The sequence below is a fragment of the Syngnathus leptorhynchus genome, chromosome 17 (genome assembly GCF_054491065.1).
Source record: "Syngnathus leptorhynchus isolate UIUO chromosome 17, UIUO_Slep, whole genome shotgun sequence".
Taxonomy (NCBI): Eukaryota; Metazoa; Chordata; class Actinopteri; order Syngnathiformes; family Syngnathidae; genus Syngnathus; species Syngnathus leptorhynchus.
In genome coordinates this window covers 6,501,234-6,515,283 of record NC_141211.1, presented here as the reverse complement: position 1 = coordinate 6,515,283, position 14,050 = coordinate 6,501,234, and the positions used below count along the sequence as shown (strand labels likewise).

The following is a 14,050-nucleotide window of genomic DNA, read 5'->3' as shown; positions in this document are numbered from 1 at the left end:
AGGCATTTGTGGCGTTGATAATTGAGAGTCTGCAAATTTTTAAGATACTTGAATGTCACATACACTGCCTGAAAACTTTCTTTTCGCCTTTCCTCCATTCTTCACAAATTGTTTCACACTTGTTTCATCTCTCCTGGTTGGATTCACTTTTTTTTTTTTTCTTTTCTTACTGGCTAGTCTTTGACCAAAGTGACCAAATGTGGTGTTTGCTGTCTTTCATCTGAGACAAATTGGTGCTGGTGGTCTAACACAGTGTTTGTCAAACTTTTTTCATTCACGGCACACCTTTTCATTGGAAAAAAATCTCGAGGCACTCCATCAAAACAATCTGTTAGGACGTAGCCACCTACATTAACAATATAGTCATTCTTATCAAAGTGTCTTGAATAGAAATCAACTCAAAAACGTATTTGATCATCTTTTATATTTCTTCTTTCAAATAAAAAGTGCACTTAAAGTGCAATCCTATTTGGGAAAGATTTCACTGTTACAATATGAAATGATAATCTCAGTATATTTTAATCACTTAGTGTGAAACCTGTGCATGTTTGGATGAACACAGAGCTGATATCCTGGTTAATTCGTTTTAAAAATATATTTTTAGACCCATTAGGTGAAATTGGATCATTTTCCACGGCACACTAGTGTGGTTGACAAACACTGGTCGAACAAAGTGCAAATGTTTTTTGTAGAAAAATGCTACTAAATGTTTAATGGGAACAGACTGCACCGAGGCTGCGAGTCACGTAAGTGATGAGCCAACTTCTCGGAGTAGCAACATACTAATATAGAGGAAGTTGGAGGTGAAAAGATGCCTCCCTGTGTGCTCTTGAGAAATTTTCATCGAGTTGTTCCCCAACAATTAACTGAAAAAACAGGCCGCAGTTTAGTGGCAGTCACTTTTCTAAATTGAAGGAGACAAACAGCATGAAATGTTGCTGCTGCTGCTGCTGCTGCTGCTGAGAGGAGATTGTGGCAATGTGACGCTTGCTTATCCATTTACTGATTCCACCAGACTGACATTGAACTGAGCACATTTTTGCTCACTTGTCAATCACCTGCTCTATTTTTTTGCATGTGGAGTCAGTCTAAAAGTCTTCTGAAGAATATGAAGAATTTGTCTAAAATGCAAAATAAATATTGTATGTCGCCATTAGTTATTACAATAAGTTAAAATAGGTTGTAGTAGGCACATTAGTAAAACTTGATTAGTTTTAATGTACAATTAAAAAAAAAAAACGTTTACTTGAAGAATATATATATATTTTTTATATTTAGATTCTAACATTCCCCGAGAATTGTAACACTTTTTTTGGTCTCTTTCACTCATGAGCTGAAGATCACCATCATGTGGCATATCTTGAAATTACAAGTTTGGTGAATGCAAGAAACTGTTCACGTGACCCTGCAGTGCTTTTCGGTCCCGACATACGACATTTCGATTTTTCGTACGAATGCTGTCCGGCGTACTTAGTTTTTTTTTTTAGTTTTTGTTTTTAATTTGCCCTTTCGTACGAATATTTATGAACTGTAAAATAGCGGGTTCCAACTTTGGTCTAGATTTGAAGTAAACCTCGTCGTAAGTAGAGGACCTCTAGTTCCAAACAGAAAAGAAAAAGACCAAGCATGTTTTTTTTTTTCCTGTTTTTTATTCACTGGTGAAAGAAAGACAAAGCAAAAATTTGGCAAGGCACTACTAAAGATGATGAGTCAATCCTTTATGTTTCAAAAACTACTAGATGACAAAATAACTTGACCTCATTCACACAAGATTTGATTGAATTTCAGGTAAAACATAACAGTACAGCATCATTTAAGTTATTGTCAAAGGCATCTAAAAGGTGTCCAAAATAACAAATGTATTGTTTGATGGCAGTTATTCTCGCAACAATGGGCAAAAAATACAATATTACAATTGGATCCAAGTAGAAATTCATTCCAACACATTAAAATAGAATAAAAACTGCTACTGCTATAATACTTTTATTTTGACATTGCAAAATAATGTAAATACATCTTTCAAAGACTAATCTATGAAACAAGCAAACCCTTCTTGTGTCTTATACCAAAGTTGGTCTGAAATGATAATCATGACGTCATATTGATTTGACATGGGTATTTAATTGAATAAAAATATTGCTGCTGTTATGAATTGGAATGTCAATTAGCATTAGTGCGATTTGTGCACAGGGTGTTGCTTGTTCCTTCAATTTACTAAAACAGCCGCGAGCCTTTTTATTAGTTTACAACCAATACTGTGCTCCGGGCGCTACAGTTGCATCATACAAAAATATCCTCGGCGGTGTTGTCGCTGGCTCGCTTTTTTTTTTTTAACACCGTTACATGATTTGATCACATCAGAATAATACAAAAGTCATTCATTAAATACATACAGTATATTAAAATGTAAGAACTGGAGATACTACGCATTGTTGTTTTGGTTAATAATGAGTACTGTGGATGTTCCAGTGCATGTGAAAAGGAAATTACTTGGCTTTCAGATGTGATTATTTTTTTTTCTTTAATTAAAGATTAAATTACAACATACCATCTTTCTAATGACATACTGTAGAATGTTGCATTGAACAAAATAAATTGTCATCCCTTGATAAACGGAACTATTTGATTAAAAGTTCATACATCACGCCTAAGTCTAAACCCCAAAACAAGTTTGATATCGCTACAATCTGAAATTATTTTCAACACTTCCCGCCACAGACAAACGTGATGAGCATCAGTCATCTCATAACAAAAATTCAAATTTGACACTACAAACTAAACGTTTTTTTTATGGCACAAGTTTATTCAATCTAAATCCCAAAAGAAAAGCGATTCATTGTCTTAAATTCTATTCGGTAGATGCAGCGTGAGCCTTAAATCAACTCAAAAGATGTGGTGCATCATGACAAAATGAATATGAATAGAAAATTCTGTTTGCATGAGTACAGCAGAAATATTCAAATGATATCTAACGGGCACAGAGCTGGACTGGCCGTCGGGGTCTTTAATTTTGAAGTCACGAAAAAAAGGAACCGACAGAAATCTGAGATGAAATGACAGAATTGACTGGAAGTGTCAGAAAATGTGATCCAAAGTGAGGAATGCACTTACAAAATACAGTATGTCCCTTATTAACACCAGTGACTTGCTTCAATTCAGTTAGGAATGGTAGCACATGCAACTTTACAGATCCATATTTGTACATTGTGCTGTGTTTGTGTGCAGCCATGACATGATTTTGCAGCTGATATATTTGGGAGGAGAGAAAGAGCTGGAGCTTCGCTGGACTGCGGGGGTCCAGTCGAGCGGCCTTGACCACTTCCGCATCACATACATTCAAACTCGTCGATGCGCTGCTTGGTGTTTCCCGAGCGGATCTGCCGGAGGGTCTTGTACTTGTCACGTCCCGCCCGCATGTTTTCTGCGTGGATCATGTCGTTGACCGTCTTCTTGGTCTCGTCTCGGGCGTTGGCCAACTCTGAACTTAAAGCCTGGAATGACAGTTGTCGTATGCTCAATAAGGAATCCCACTCAAATAATAACAATAATGATAATAATCAACAGGATATATACTCAGGTTCCATTAGTAATGAGGATAAGTGGTATCCGAAATGGATGGCTGGCTTGCAACGAGGACAAGTTTGTGCTTATTGTTTCAAGGTGATGTCAGCACATGGCCGTGCCCTTTAGCTAATGGGATTTATTACACTTGCCATAATGTTCTGCCTACACGCTCGATGGTGAAAGCAGAAGCCAGCTCAAGGTTCAGGAGGTCAGACTTACGAGTAAATGTTTCTGCAAACGCTCGTTCTTCTCCGCCTCGGTCATGCGTTCCTCCTCGCTGCGGTCCTTGTACGTGGCGGCGGATGTAAACTCGGCGCTGGCCTCGGCGCTGCTTTCGTCGTTTTCGTCGTGCTCGTTCTCGGTGCTGATGGGCTCCTGGACGTGGGCCGCCATCACTTTGTTTTTCAGCTCTTCTTTGGTCTTCTCCAAGTCCTGCTGGACCATGGTGGCCTGAAGTAAGAGAAGAAAGGGTCAACTTAGACCGTCAGAGTTTCATTTGTCGTTACACACAATGACCAGTCGGTGCAGACATTTTTTTTTTTTTTACATCTTCATATCCATTTGAGCAGCGCACCTTCTCTTGCCACAGTGTAGCCTCATCTTCTTTCTTCTTCTTGGAATCCTCCAGGAGGGAAATCTTTGAGGTCAGCTCAGCCAGCTCGGTGGCCTAAAAACACAACATTGGTCTTTCAGTTGCGTCTCATCTAAAGCACCAGAGCGGACATTGTATAGCTGACCAGGTGCTCTTGGTTCTTCATCTGGTTTTCGGACTGTTGCAGGAGAGCCATCTTGGCATCCTCGGCGCCTTTCAGGTCAGCCTCCAGGCGCCCGGCCTCCTCCTGGGCTCGCTTCCTCTCCATCTCCAACTCCATGGCCCTCATTGTTTGCTCCTCCAGCTCTGCACGCAGTCGCTTAGCGTCAACATCAGTCTCGAGCAATCATCTTGTCCGCCATTTTCCATCACCCACCTTGCTGGGCCTTTTTGGTCTGCTCCTCAATCTGCTTTAATCGATCCATTAACTCTTCTTTTTCCTTTTCTATCTTCTCCTTTTCCTTTTCCGCCACTTCCCTTTTCCTCTTTTCGTTATCCAGCAGAGCTCTGGAAAATAATCGACAGTGCTTTGAATGATGCTTTTGATGATTTTGTGAAAGAAGTGACCGTTACCGTTCCATCTTCTTGAGATTCTTCTCCTCCCGAGCTTGAGCCTTCATCTGCTGGACTTCAATGGTGTCGGGCTTGCGGCGGCGCATGTACAGCTCGTGGTTTCCCATGCATAGAGACAGAATGCGCTTGTTGATGCGCAGCCTCGGAGCATAAAAAACAAAGTCCTAAAAAAAAGAACGTACAAGTCAGTGCCGAAATATAACCAAATGAAACGGGCCTTCGACATACTGGAGCTTTCTTGTCAATTGGTTTGATGACAAATTTCTTGTCGTTGAAGGAAATATTCCTGATTTCACTCCAAGGGAACCCAATTTTAGGTGTCATTCTGTAAAAGACACACTTCAGTATTTGCTAACAAGCATCCAAAAGCGTGTAATAGTGAGAAAGTGGCTTACTTGTCATTCTGTTCATAAATGTTAAGCCCCAAAGCGTCCACGCCCAGCCACAACTCTGTTCCTTTCTTATTTTTGATGCTGAAGTAGTTGACTCCATACATCTCCAAATCTTGGGCAATCTTCAAATACTCCATCATGGATTCCTCTCTGTACACACAAGTGATGTCGTTTAGATATTGGAATGCAAATGTTTTTGACATTATCAAACCAGAAAAAAAAACAAAATCTAGGCACACTGCTTTTAAATGGTTGTCTGTTGATTTGTCCAGTTTATACAATTGTTGTATCAAACAGCTTGTGCTCCATTTCTAAGATAGGTTATGAGAAATGAAAAGAAAAAGTGTGTCATGACCTTTTGGCCTTGGCCAGTGTTACATTTGTAAAGTCATGCCAGCCCACGGGAAGAGGCACACAAAGGAGAGAAGGCAGAGTCTGATCAAATTTGGCACATCGAGTAGAACAGTCCAAATGCTGTAGAACTAGCAACCCGTATAATGAGCCGGGAACTTCTTATCTCATGAAATTAAGGAGGAGGAATAGCGATTACCTCATCATTCCCTTGTGTTCTTCATGCCATACTTGAATCCTCTCCTCCCACTGGTCCTTGCTGAGTTTGTGCTGGTCCAGAACTCTGCCAACATGAAAGGTCAGAGGTCACGCAAAGGCGAATATCAACCCAGATGACCGCTGCTCATCCGATCAATAATCCATTTTTGCAAGAGGAAGTACCTCTGAGGGAGCAGATGTTCATTTGACAGATAGCCGGGTGTATGGACTTCCTTGTTGTAGTCGGCATACTTTGCCTGGACTGCATAGGACGCCAAGAGGACGGCCGTCTCGGGAGGACAGTAGATATCGTCGTTTAGAATTCCCTCCTTCACCTGAAGGAAAAACAGCCTCTGGGTGGCATCCTGGATTAACTCCTCGGACACGTCCTCAGGAAAGAACTTGGCACGGAACTTAAAAAGTAGCGGGCTTTCCTTCCTCACGTCTTGGGCTGTCACCTGAAATTATAAAGTAGAATATATAAATATTTGACTCATTCAAGTTGAAATGGATCTTTGACGTTTATATCCGTCAATGGAGGTCAATGACTCAATAAAGAGCTCACCTTCTTATTGAGTTTGAGCCATGTAGATAATCCCTTGGTGTCCTGGTACTGGAGTCCAAAGTACCAAACCTCCCGAAGCCCAATGGTCTTAACAACCTAAAACAAAATAAAATGATACGGTAAATATAATTAAATATGGTTTAGTGAGAAGAGAAGTGATCATTTTGTGGTTTGTCCTACCTGGTCAAAGAGTTGCTTTCCGGTTGTTGTGGGCTGAATGGCAAACTCCAGTTCCGCATCCATTGTGGTGACTCTGACACTAATCTAAAGTAAACAACAATGACCAATGTGAAATGACAATAACATGGATGTGAGCGGGAATTTAAAAAAAAAAAAAAAAAAAGATTTGCTGTGAAAAACCCGTTTAAGAAAAATCCATTTGCAAGCCATGGTAAAGTCACCAAGACTTTCTTAACCCAACACATCTGCATATCGCAAACTAAGTCAAAATCTAATTCCCCATAGCCTAGCTAACAAACCACGTGACTATAATGAATCATTTTAGTGTTTTTCTCAACTCCATAAAAGCCTGTTCTGGTCGACCTCAGTACGGAAATTATCGACAGGAAGTAACCACATCCTCCGGTGGCGAGGCCTTTTGCCGCTTCACCCTCAGGAGAGCGGCCTACTTCCTGCCATGTATCAACTCGAAGCAGCCAGCCAGCCAGTCAGATCTCGGTCTGCTCTGCGGTCTGCCAAGAACACACTGATACACCTATTTGCAGCCAGTTTGTCACCGTCGGGGAACTTCCTGTTCAAGTCAAGAATGCGCTGAACTCACATCAGATATTAAAACAGGAATGTGGAATGTATTGCAAGAACCACTTCGATCAAGTCATAACCTTTCAATGTTTTTCTTGGCAACAACCGTGTGACGTTAAACGTGTCATAGTTAGGAGTGCGAAATCCATAACGTCACGTGTCTCCTGAATTTTTCAAACTATGCCGAGGTTATACAAATATTAGATTGACTCTGGAATCAGCAAAGCCATTGTGTTTCTCCTTCACATTTCTCTGCCCTCTTTGAGATGATGAAAAAAAGGCAGCACACATGCCTGTTGGGGAAATAACTGCGCAGGCTGAGGCCTACGCCTGCCCTCAACAACAATGGCACGCATTATTTCCCACTAGTAGGGGCTGACGGGAGTTGCGTTCTTTCCCATTCATGTCAGCACAACCCAATTTACAGCTCAGGACACTTGCCCCTCTGTCACTTCCTGTCATCGCCAGCAGTTGCGTCGGAGGTCAATCTGGGTCGACGCCAAGCCGCAACAGAATCGCAGATAGGGCAGTACCATGCCTCAATGAATTAAATGTTCAAACTGTGCATAAGGTCAGCGGATTGGTTTTTTTTTTTTCCTTGGTATAACAAGTTTGATAACCGCTAAAGAACTAATAGAAAAATTGGTAACCCTTTTAAAAACTCTGGTGATGACCCAGCGGCTACATTCTAACTGCTTGCGTTAGGGTGTGTCGCTCACACTATTCTTAGCACACACACTCACCCGCGCCCTCTCGTCCCACGTGCCTAGTTTCCATGTATTTGACCTCATCGTTTTCCCCATGGCAACGGCACAATGCACACTGGCAAAATGACACATTTCATCATGTCGATGTCATATCGTGCTAAAATGTGACCTTGGCATTTTTTTTTTTTTTTTTTTTAAACGGCATTTGCTTTATTATAAATTAACATGACTTGTCCCGCAACCACATAGCTCTAATCTCATTTTCCAATTGATGTCTCATAAATCACCGGAAACATAATCCAGACAACCACAAGATCCAAAAGTACAAATATGTATCTAATTACTCATAATAAATCTTCAAATTTATTATAATCTAAATAAATTAATATTTTTAATACAACACAGGGAATGAACATCCCGTAATAATAGTACATGTTATTTTACAAGTTGCAAATATGAAGTATGAACAACAGCCTTAATTCCCAGAATAGGAAATACTGTAATCATTTTTGTTAAAAAAAAAAAGTGTCTTTTGTGACAAAGTTATCTCTGTAAGCACGTTTGCACAGAAAAGGCTGTCAAACCTCCCACCTCTGTTCAAACGCCCTGTGGCTGTGTGTACTGTTGTGTGTCTGCAGTCCAGATGTGTTTACAGCTGAGGCCTGGAGGCAGTCGAGCGTTACGTCGAAAGAAAGCCTCCAGTTGAAGAGTGCAAAGTGGCAGACAGGAAAAGGGAGGGATGAAAGGGAGGATGAGCTTTCTTTACAAAGTGAGGAAGGGGTCTTTCCCATGACCATTGTTCCTTAAATACACATACATGTACGCATCCATCTGCTCGGACATCTCAACGTAAGAGTCGAGTTAACGTTTTGTAATCCTTCTCGAGCCTCCGTCCAAACTTTGCTCAATCAACACTCGAGAAAGCCTGTTCACTCCAACTTCCTACAATTCACTCATACTCGGGTGCGAGGAGTGTCCATTGAATCCGGGGCAGAACAAAAGTACAAACATTTGGCAAAACCTCAAGCTCGTTCTTATCTTTACACGACCGTGATTTCATTTGAGCTAAAAACAACAAACACACAAATATTAACATAAAAACGACTTACTTTCCAAAGTGTAATTGTCACGCCAGATCGAAGGTGAAAATATTTAAGTATTTGTGTTTGATCAAATAAATAATAAAAAAAAAAAAAGCATTCACTTTATCCACCACCTCTAACTCTACAACCTGTTAATCTGCTCTGCTATGCGCACTACGGCCTCCTTAAATCCCCTTGCTAGCATACCTCCACGTCTTTCCATTGACCAAATCACCATAGCCACACACTCTCAATGTTTGTCCATCTAGCAAGAAAACCACCAATGTTGTTGACTTTCGACTCAAATGGTAAGTTATACTCAAGATTTCTATTTGAGAATGTGTCGATATTAGAGTGTATGCTGAAAATGTTACCATACGGATTTTTTTTTTCTTTTCTACTAAAAGTCCAACTAAAATGTATCATGACTTTATTATGGAGCGTTTTAAAGGTGACACAGTAAAGGAATTACAAGCAACTGGTGATAAAATGACACTTTAAGGTTGATAGAGTGCCTCAGTGCAATCTTGAGTGGTGCACGGCATGTGAGGAGCAAGCTGGGGGGGAAGTTGGGAGGAGAGCAGCTAGACTGTGATGTGAAAGTCCATATAAGGCTGCGGGCGAGGAAATTACCAGAAAGGAACTGATGTAAGAGCAGAAAATTTGAGTCACACTATGACTTCCTTGAGAAACTTGAGTGCAGACGGCACAGACGCGCAACTTTTGAATCAAATGCTGGCTTGTGTGTGCTCTCCTACTGCGGCCACACTTCTCCAAAGGCAACTTTCACATGCCCAAAAAAAATTAACTTTGTTGCCGAGTCACATCATCTCGCTTCCTTCTTTACTATGTTTTTCCTGCCCCATAGTTTCCAAATCATGGTTTTAGCCCCAATCTCAGATATTGGGAAGTTCTAAACTTTTCATTCCGAAAGCATTGTTTTTTTTGCATTTATGGCGACTGATCTTCCTCTTTGTCCCCTTTTTTTTTTTGTTTTTTGTGAATACGAAAGCAGAACGTGGCTTATTGCTTGTAAACACATTGTAGAAGCTCCTTCTGCGCTTTTGCCGGCCTTGTCAAGCCTCCGCAAACTGCAGATCATGCCACTTTTGTCGAGGCTAACAATATCCTGGCTGCACTACTCAGACAATTGACACATTAGTAACAGGCTAAACTTTTTTTTTTTTTTTTAAGTGCAGCAAACGCTCGCATAGTGTTCGGTTTTAGGGCAGCGTATTAATCATGACATTTTGAACACAAAACAAAATGAGAATAAATGTTTTTTTTATATGCAACAGTGCAGCCCTAAATATTTCTGCCTAAATATTTATCACCTATTTAATAGAAAGGACCTTCGCTAAATGAAATCTAATTAGACTGAAATATTTATCAATCACCTCTAGCTAAAAATGCTACATGGGTACAGGCATGTGAGATTTGTGGTACAATATGTCAAAATCTGAGATTTTAATTGGCCCCAAGGGAGGAAGTAGTAATTGCTTTGTTTATTTTCTTGACACATCCCGGTGCTTATGTCTATTTTATTTTATTTATTTGTAAATTGTATGGACCCCAGTTTGAAACCACTGTCGTATTGTTAAAGAAAGTTAGCATTTCAAAGTTCCCCCATTAATAAACAAAGATGTGCATTTGAACATTTATAGCATATAAAATCATGTATAGTATCACGAGTCCTGGGTAACAAATGCCCCACTGTGTGCAAGATTTTTATTGCATTACGTTCAAATGTTTATCTCATATATCAAAAAAGAAAAAAAGAGGTTAACGTTTAAAAATATAAGATTCATGCAGTTTGAAATAGACAAAGACTATGTGCACCCCCAACAATGAGAGGAGGGGTGCTCTTCATTGTTCCCAGCTACGCCACCTTAAGATAGATTGCTGAAGTTAATTTAATGTCACAAAACTATTTTAAAATATCATTTTTATGTGCCAGGTAGAGCCGGGGTTGCAGGACACACACTGGGCCGGCTTGACAGCCCCAATCTCGGCTTCTACTTGCTAGCTAGCCCCGGCTGGATGGGGAGGCCTCCGGAAACACGAGCTCCATGGCTACCGGGGAGGAGGGGAGGGGGAACTGGAGGGCGCCCACCCAGGACAAAGCCACCCTAGGACGGGATTCTCAACCGTGCCACCTACGTGGGAACTCGGGATTGTGATACAAAGTAGCCAAAAGGCCTCAATGAAGGATGTGATTTAAGGCGCTCATTTGAAGAGACGCTGGGGCGGGAGCGCGCACGCGCACTCGCCTAACGGAAAGTATTGTGTCGTCGAATTATAAAAAGACTACAATAAACCCGTCTGGATCACCGAGTAAAAAAAGACAGGCTCCAAAATAGACATTGATACATCGGTGGCAGGATACATACAGGATTCTCTTCAATAAGATCAACAACGAGACGCTTACAATAAGGATAGTTAGGTTAACTCAAGCTTACCGTTTTCGGCATCTTGGCTTTTGTTGGTCCGTTTCGGCTTAGAAGGAAATAAAACAAACAAAAATACACAACAAAAAAACTAATAGAAAAGACGAACAGTTGTCGAAACCACCAGAAAACTTTTTCCCATCAGAACAACGACGCCGGTGAAACCCCTTCCTGTCCAAAACGAGCCCAGCCTATTACTCGATTTTTAAAACACACCAAAACACTTATCTTGAACTTTCGAGGGGGAATAATTAGTCTTTGTTTCACCCTAAAAAAAAAAAAGAAATGGACTCGAAAGCTCGATTTCCTGTTAACGGTACCCGGACTCTGAAACCACACCCAGGGCCAATGACAGGACAGCAGCCAGCAGACAGAAAGGAGAAACGAAGCTCGCTTTGGTTTGGGCTGGTTTAGTTGAAGCCTGCAGACTCCGCCTGCTACCGCTGCATCATCATGGCCGCACGTATTCACTCTCCTGGCTCCGTTTGGCTCGGCTTGGCTCGGCACGACTCGTCCAAGACCTACTCCCTTTTTTTTTTTAAATCCAATATAAAATAATCACTGCAGTGTCAATAAAAAAACGCGCACAATGCGCTCATTGGTGGAACGTAATGAATTAGCTACAAATATTTTTCTTATTGCTATTTTTCAGGGACGCTACAGTCTCAATTTTTGTTCATCAATCTAACGACTTTTTTCCCCTTATACTATGCTTTCTATTTGTATATTGTATATAATAGGCCTATCTTGACAAAATGGTGAATGACCTCACGAGACACCATGAAGTCCCTCCTAAATCCTATAACTCCTCCAAAACTTGTGTGATGGAAGAATAATTATATCTTGTATTATTGACATCAAATGAAATATAGTAATTCCCCCCCCCCCCCCCTCCATCACGGCCTTTATGTTTAAATATCAGCCCAGCTATAAGTGATCCAGAAATAGTCTGCTCGTATTCCGCAGTGGGTAACTATACTAATGGTACTAATAAGTACTTTTTCAAATGTTTTATGCAGACAGTGGAAAAAGCGGACCTTCACCACGTTACCAACGCTACTGGAATGATGGAAAACATGCCAGCAGACGCCGCAGCAGAAATGTTCACGTGGGCCCCAAAATGTGGTGAGTCAGATTTTGCAGCAATGGAAGGAGGTAAAATCTTTATATTGTGCTGTTGTGGCTTCATCTGACCTATGTTTATATATGGCTAATCTGAAAACAGCAAGCACATTGGTATTCCTCCAAGTTAGATGTGCAATCAGAAGAGAGGGCTAAGATGTTTCACCAATTCCAAAAAGTATGCTTCATCATAGGAGACAACGACCTCTGGCTTCTTGACTTGTTCTCTTTGGTTGATTATAGGGAGATGATTCATGACACTATTTCCTCAGAGCTCCAGAAGTTAAAGGGATGTCTTTGTACTGATTTCTTAACATGCAGCACACATTGGGCGAGCACACTTCCTCATCACGTCGAAGACACCAAGAACATAAGCATGACCGCATCTAGGAACAATCTGGCCCATTTATACATTGTAGAAAATCAAATGTGGCCCTCGAGCAAAACTTTACCAACCCGATTCAGTCCTGTTCATTTTCCAATGTCGGCCTTGTGGTGGACAGGCTGTCCGGGGTGTGTCCCCCCTTCTTGCCCAATACCACCTGGGATGGGCTCCAAATCTGCGTAATGTCCACAATCCATTTGTTGCAGATAAGGGATGAAAGGAGAATAACACAATCCCTGAGGGAATATTTTGCCTGCATTACTTAAAAAGTAACCAACTCAAATACCTTTGTGTTGCGTCACTGACTTACATTCCCATAAGTTACACTTTGAGACGGGTAAAATGACCTCCTTTTGAGTGTTCTCACCAAAAGAGAAACTTTAAAAACATCAGTAAGCAATCTAGCCTTAGTCCATGCCCACATTTTGCCAGCAGAGGGCGCTCAGACTCAAATATTGACCTAACTGAAAGTTTTGAATCAATTAATTATGATTGTTTTGTTTTTAATGGTAGTACTCTATAGTTAAATGCCAAAGCGTGCTTGCGACCAATGTTTGTTATGTTTGGGTGCCTTCAGCTAAACTACCTATTATTTGCACAATCAGAGCCTGAGGGCAAGTATGCAACAAAGAGCAGACTTCTCTCTATCTTACCTTGAAGATCTAGGCAAGTTATTTTCTAAGCCAGTAATTTTCTCTCAAACACTAGTTACACACACTCACATTCCTCAAAATGTGTTTGCATTATTAAAAGAAGGGATAACACAGTATGAACATAATGTAGCTTTATTCATGGTGAGAAACACATGTCATTAAGACTTACATTTTGTTTGAGCCCACAGACTCAAATAGTCTAGTTTGGTCTACAAAAAAAAAAAAAAAGCAAAGCTTTTCACCCAGTGTAGATTACAATACTGCAGATAAGCACAACACAAAAAGCTTGCTTCAATGTTTCCCTTCTTACATTGCAGACACAACAGTCCACTCACACCACTTTAGAAAAGTCACCGGGACAACTCACTGTTTTTGAATCATTTTGAATGTTAGCGGGGGTTAAACCTGAGTATTACACTGTAAATACGTACAGTGGTGTTAATGAGTACACCTCTAGTTCTGACATTCTGCATACCAAATCTGTCCATCTGGGAGTTTGCTGGCATCAAGTATCATAGGTACACAATTAGTGTGAATGTGTGTTTGAATCACAATGTGTACGAGTAAAATAAGAATAAAAAACAACAACTTTGGTTTTTCATCTTATCCCATTGACATGCTATTCAACACAAAACCTCAAAATAGCACAGGTTCAAT

The 14,050-nt window shown here is 40.7% G+C and overlaps 1 protein-coding gene across 1 annotated transcript; it reads right to left on the bottom strand.

Annotated features, from left to right (window-relative positions):
- Positions 1-1,701: 1,701 nt before the first annotated feature.
- msna (moesin a) lies at positions 1,702-11,612 on the bottom strand. The gene is made up of 13 exons (XM_085935891.1): positions 11,246-11,612; positions 6,416-6,499; positions 6,236-6,331; positions 5,854-6,128; positions 5,672-5,755; positions 5,125-5,271; positions 4,958-5,054; positions 4,730-4,893; positions 4,533-4,663; positions 4,302-4,462; positions 4,139-4,231; positions 3,784-4,014; positions 1,702-3,491 (listed from the first exon to the last, which is right to left on the bottom strand). The coding sequence occupies exons 1-13, from the start codon at positions 11,255-11,257 to the stop codon at positions 3,327-3,329; spliced, it is 1,740 nt and encodes a 579-aa protein (XP_085792017.1). The 5' UTR covers positions 11,258-11,612; the 3' UTR covers positions 1,702-3,326.
- Positions 11,613-14,050: the final 2,438 nt, after the last annotated feature.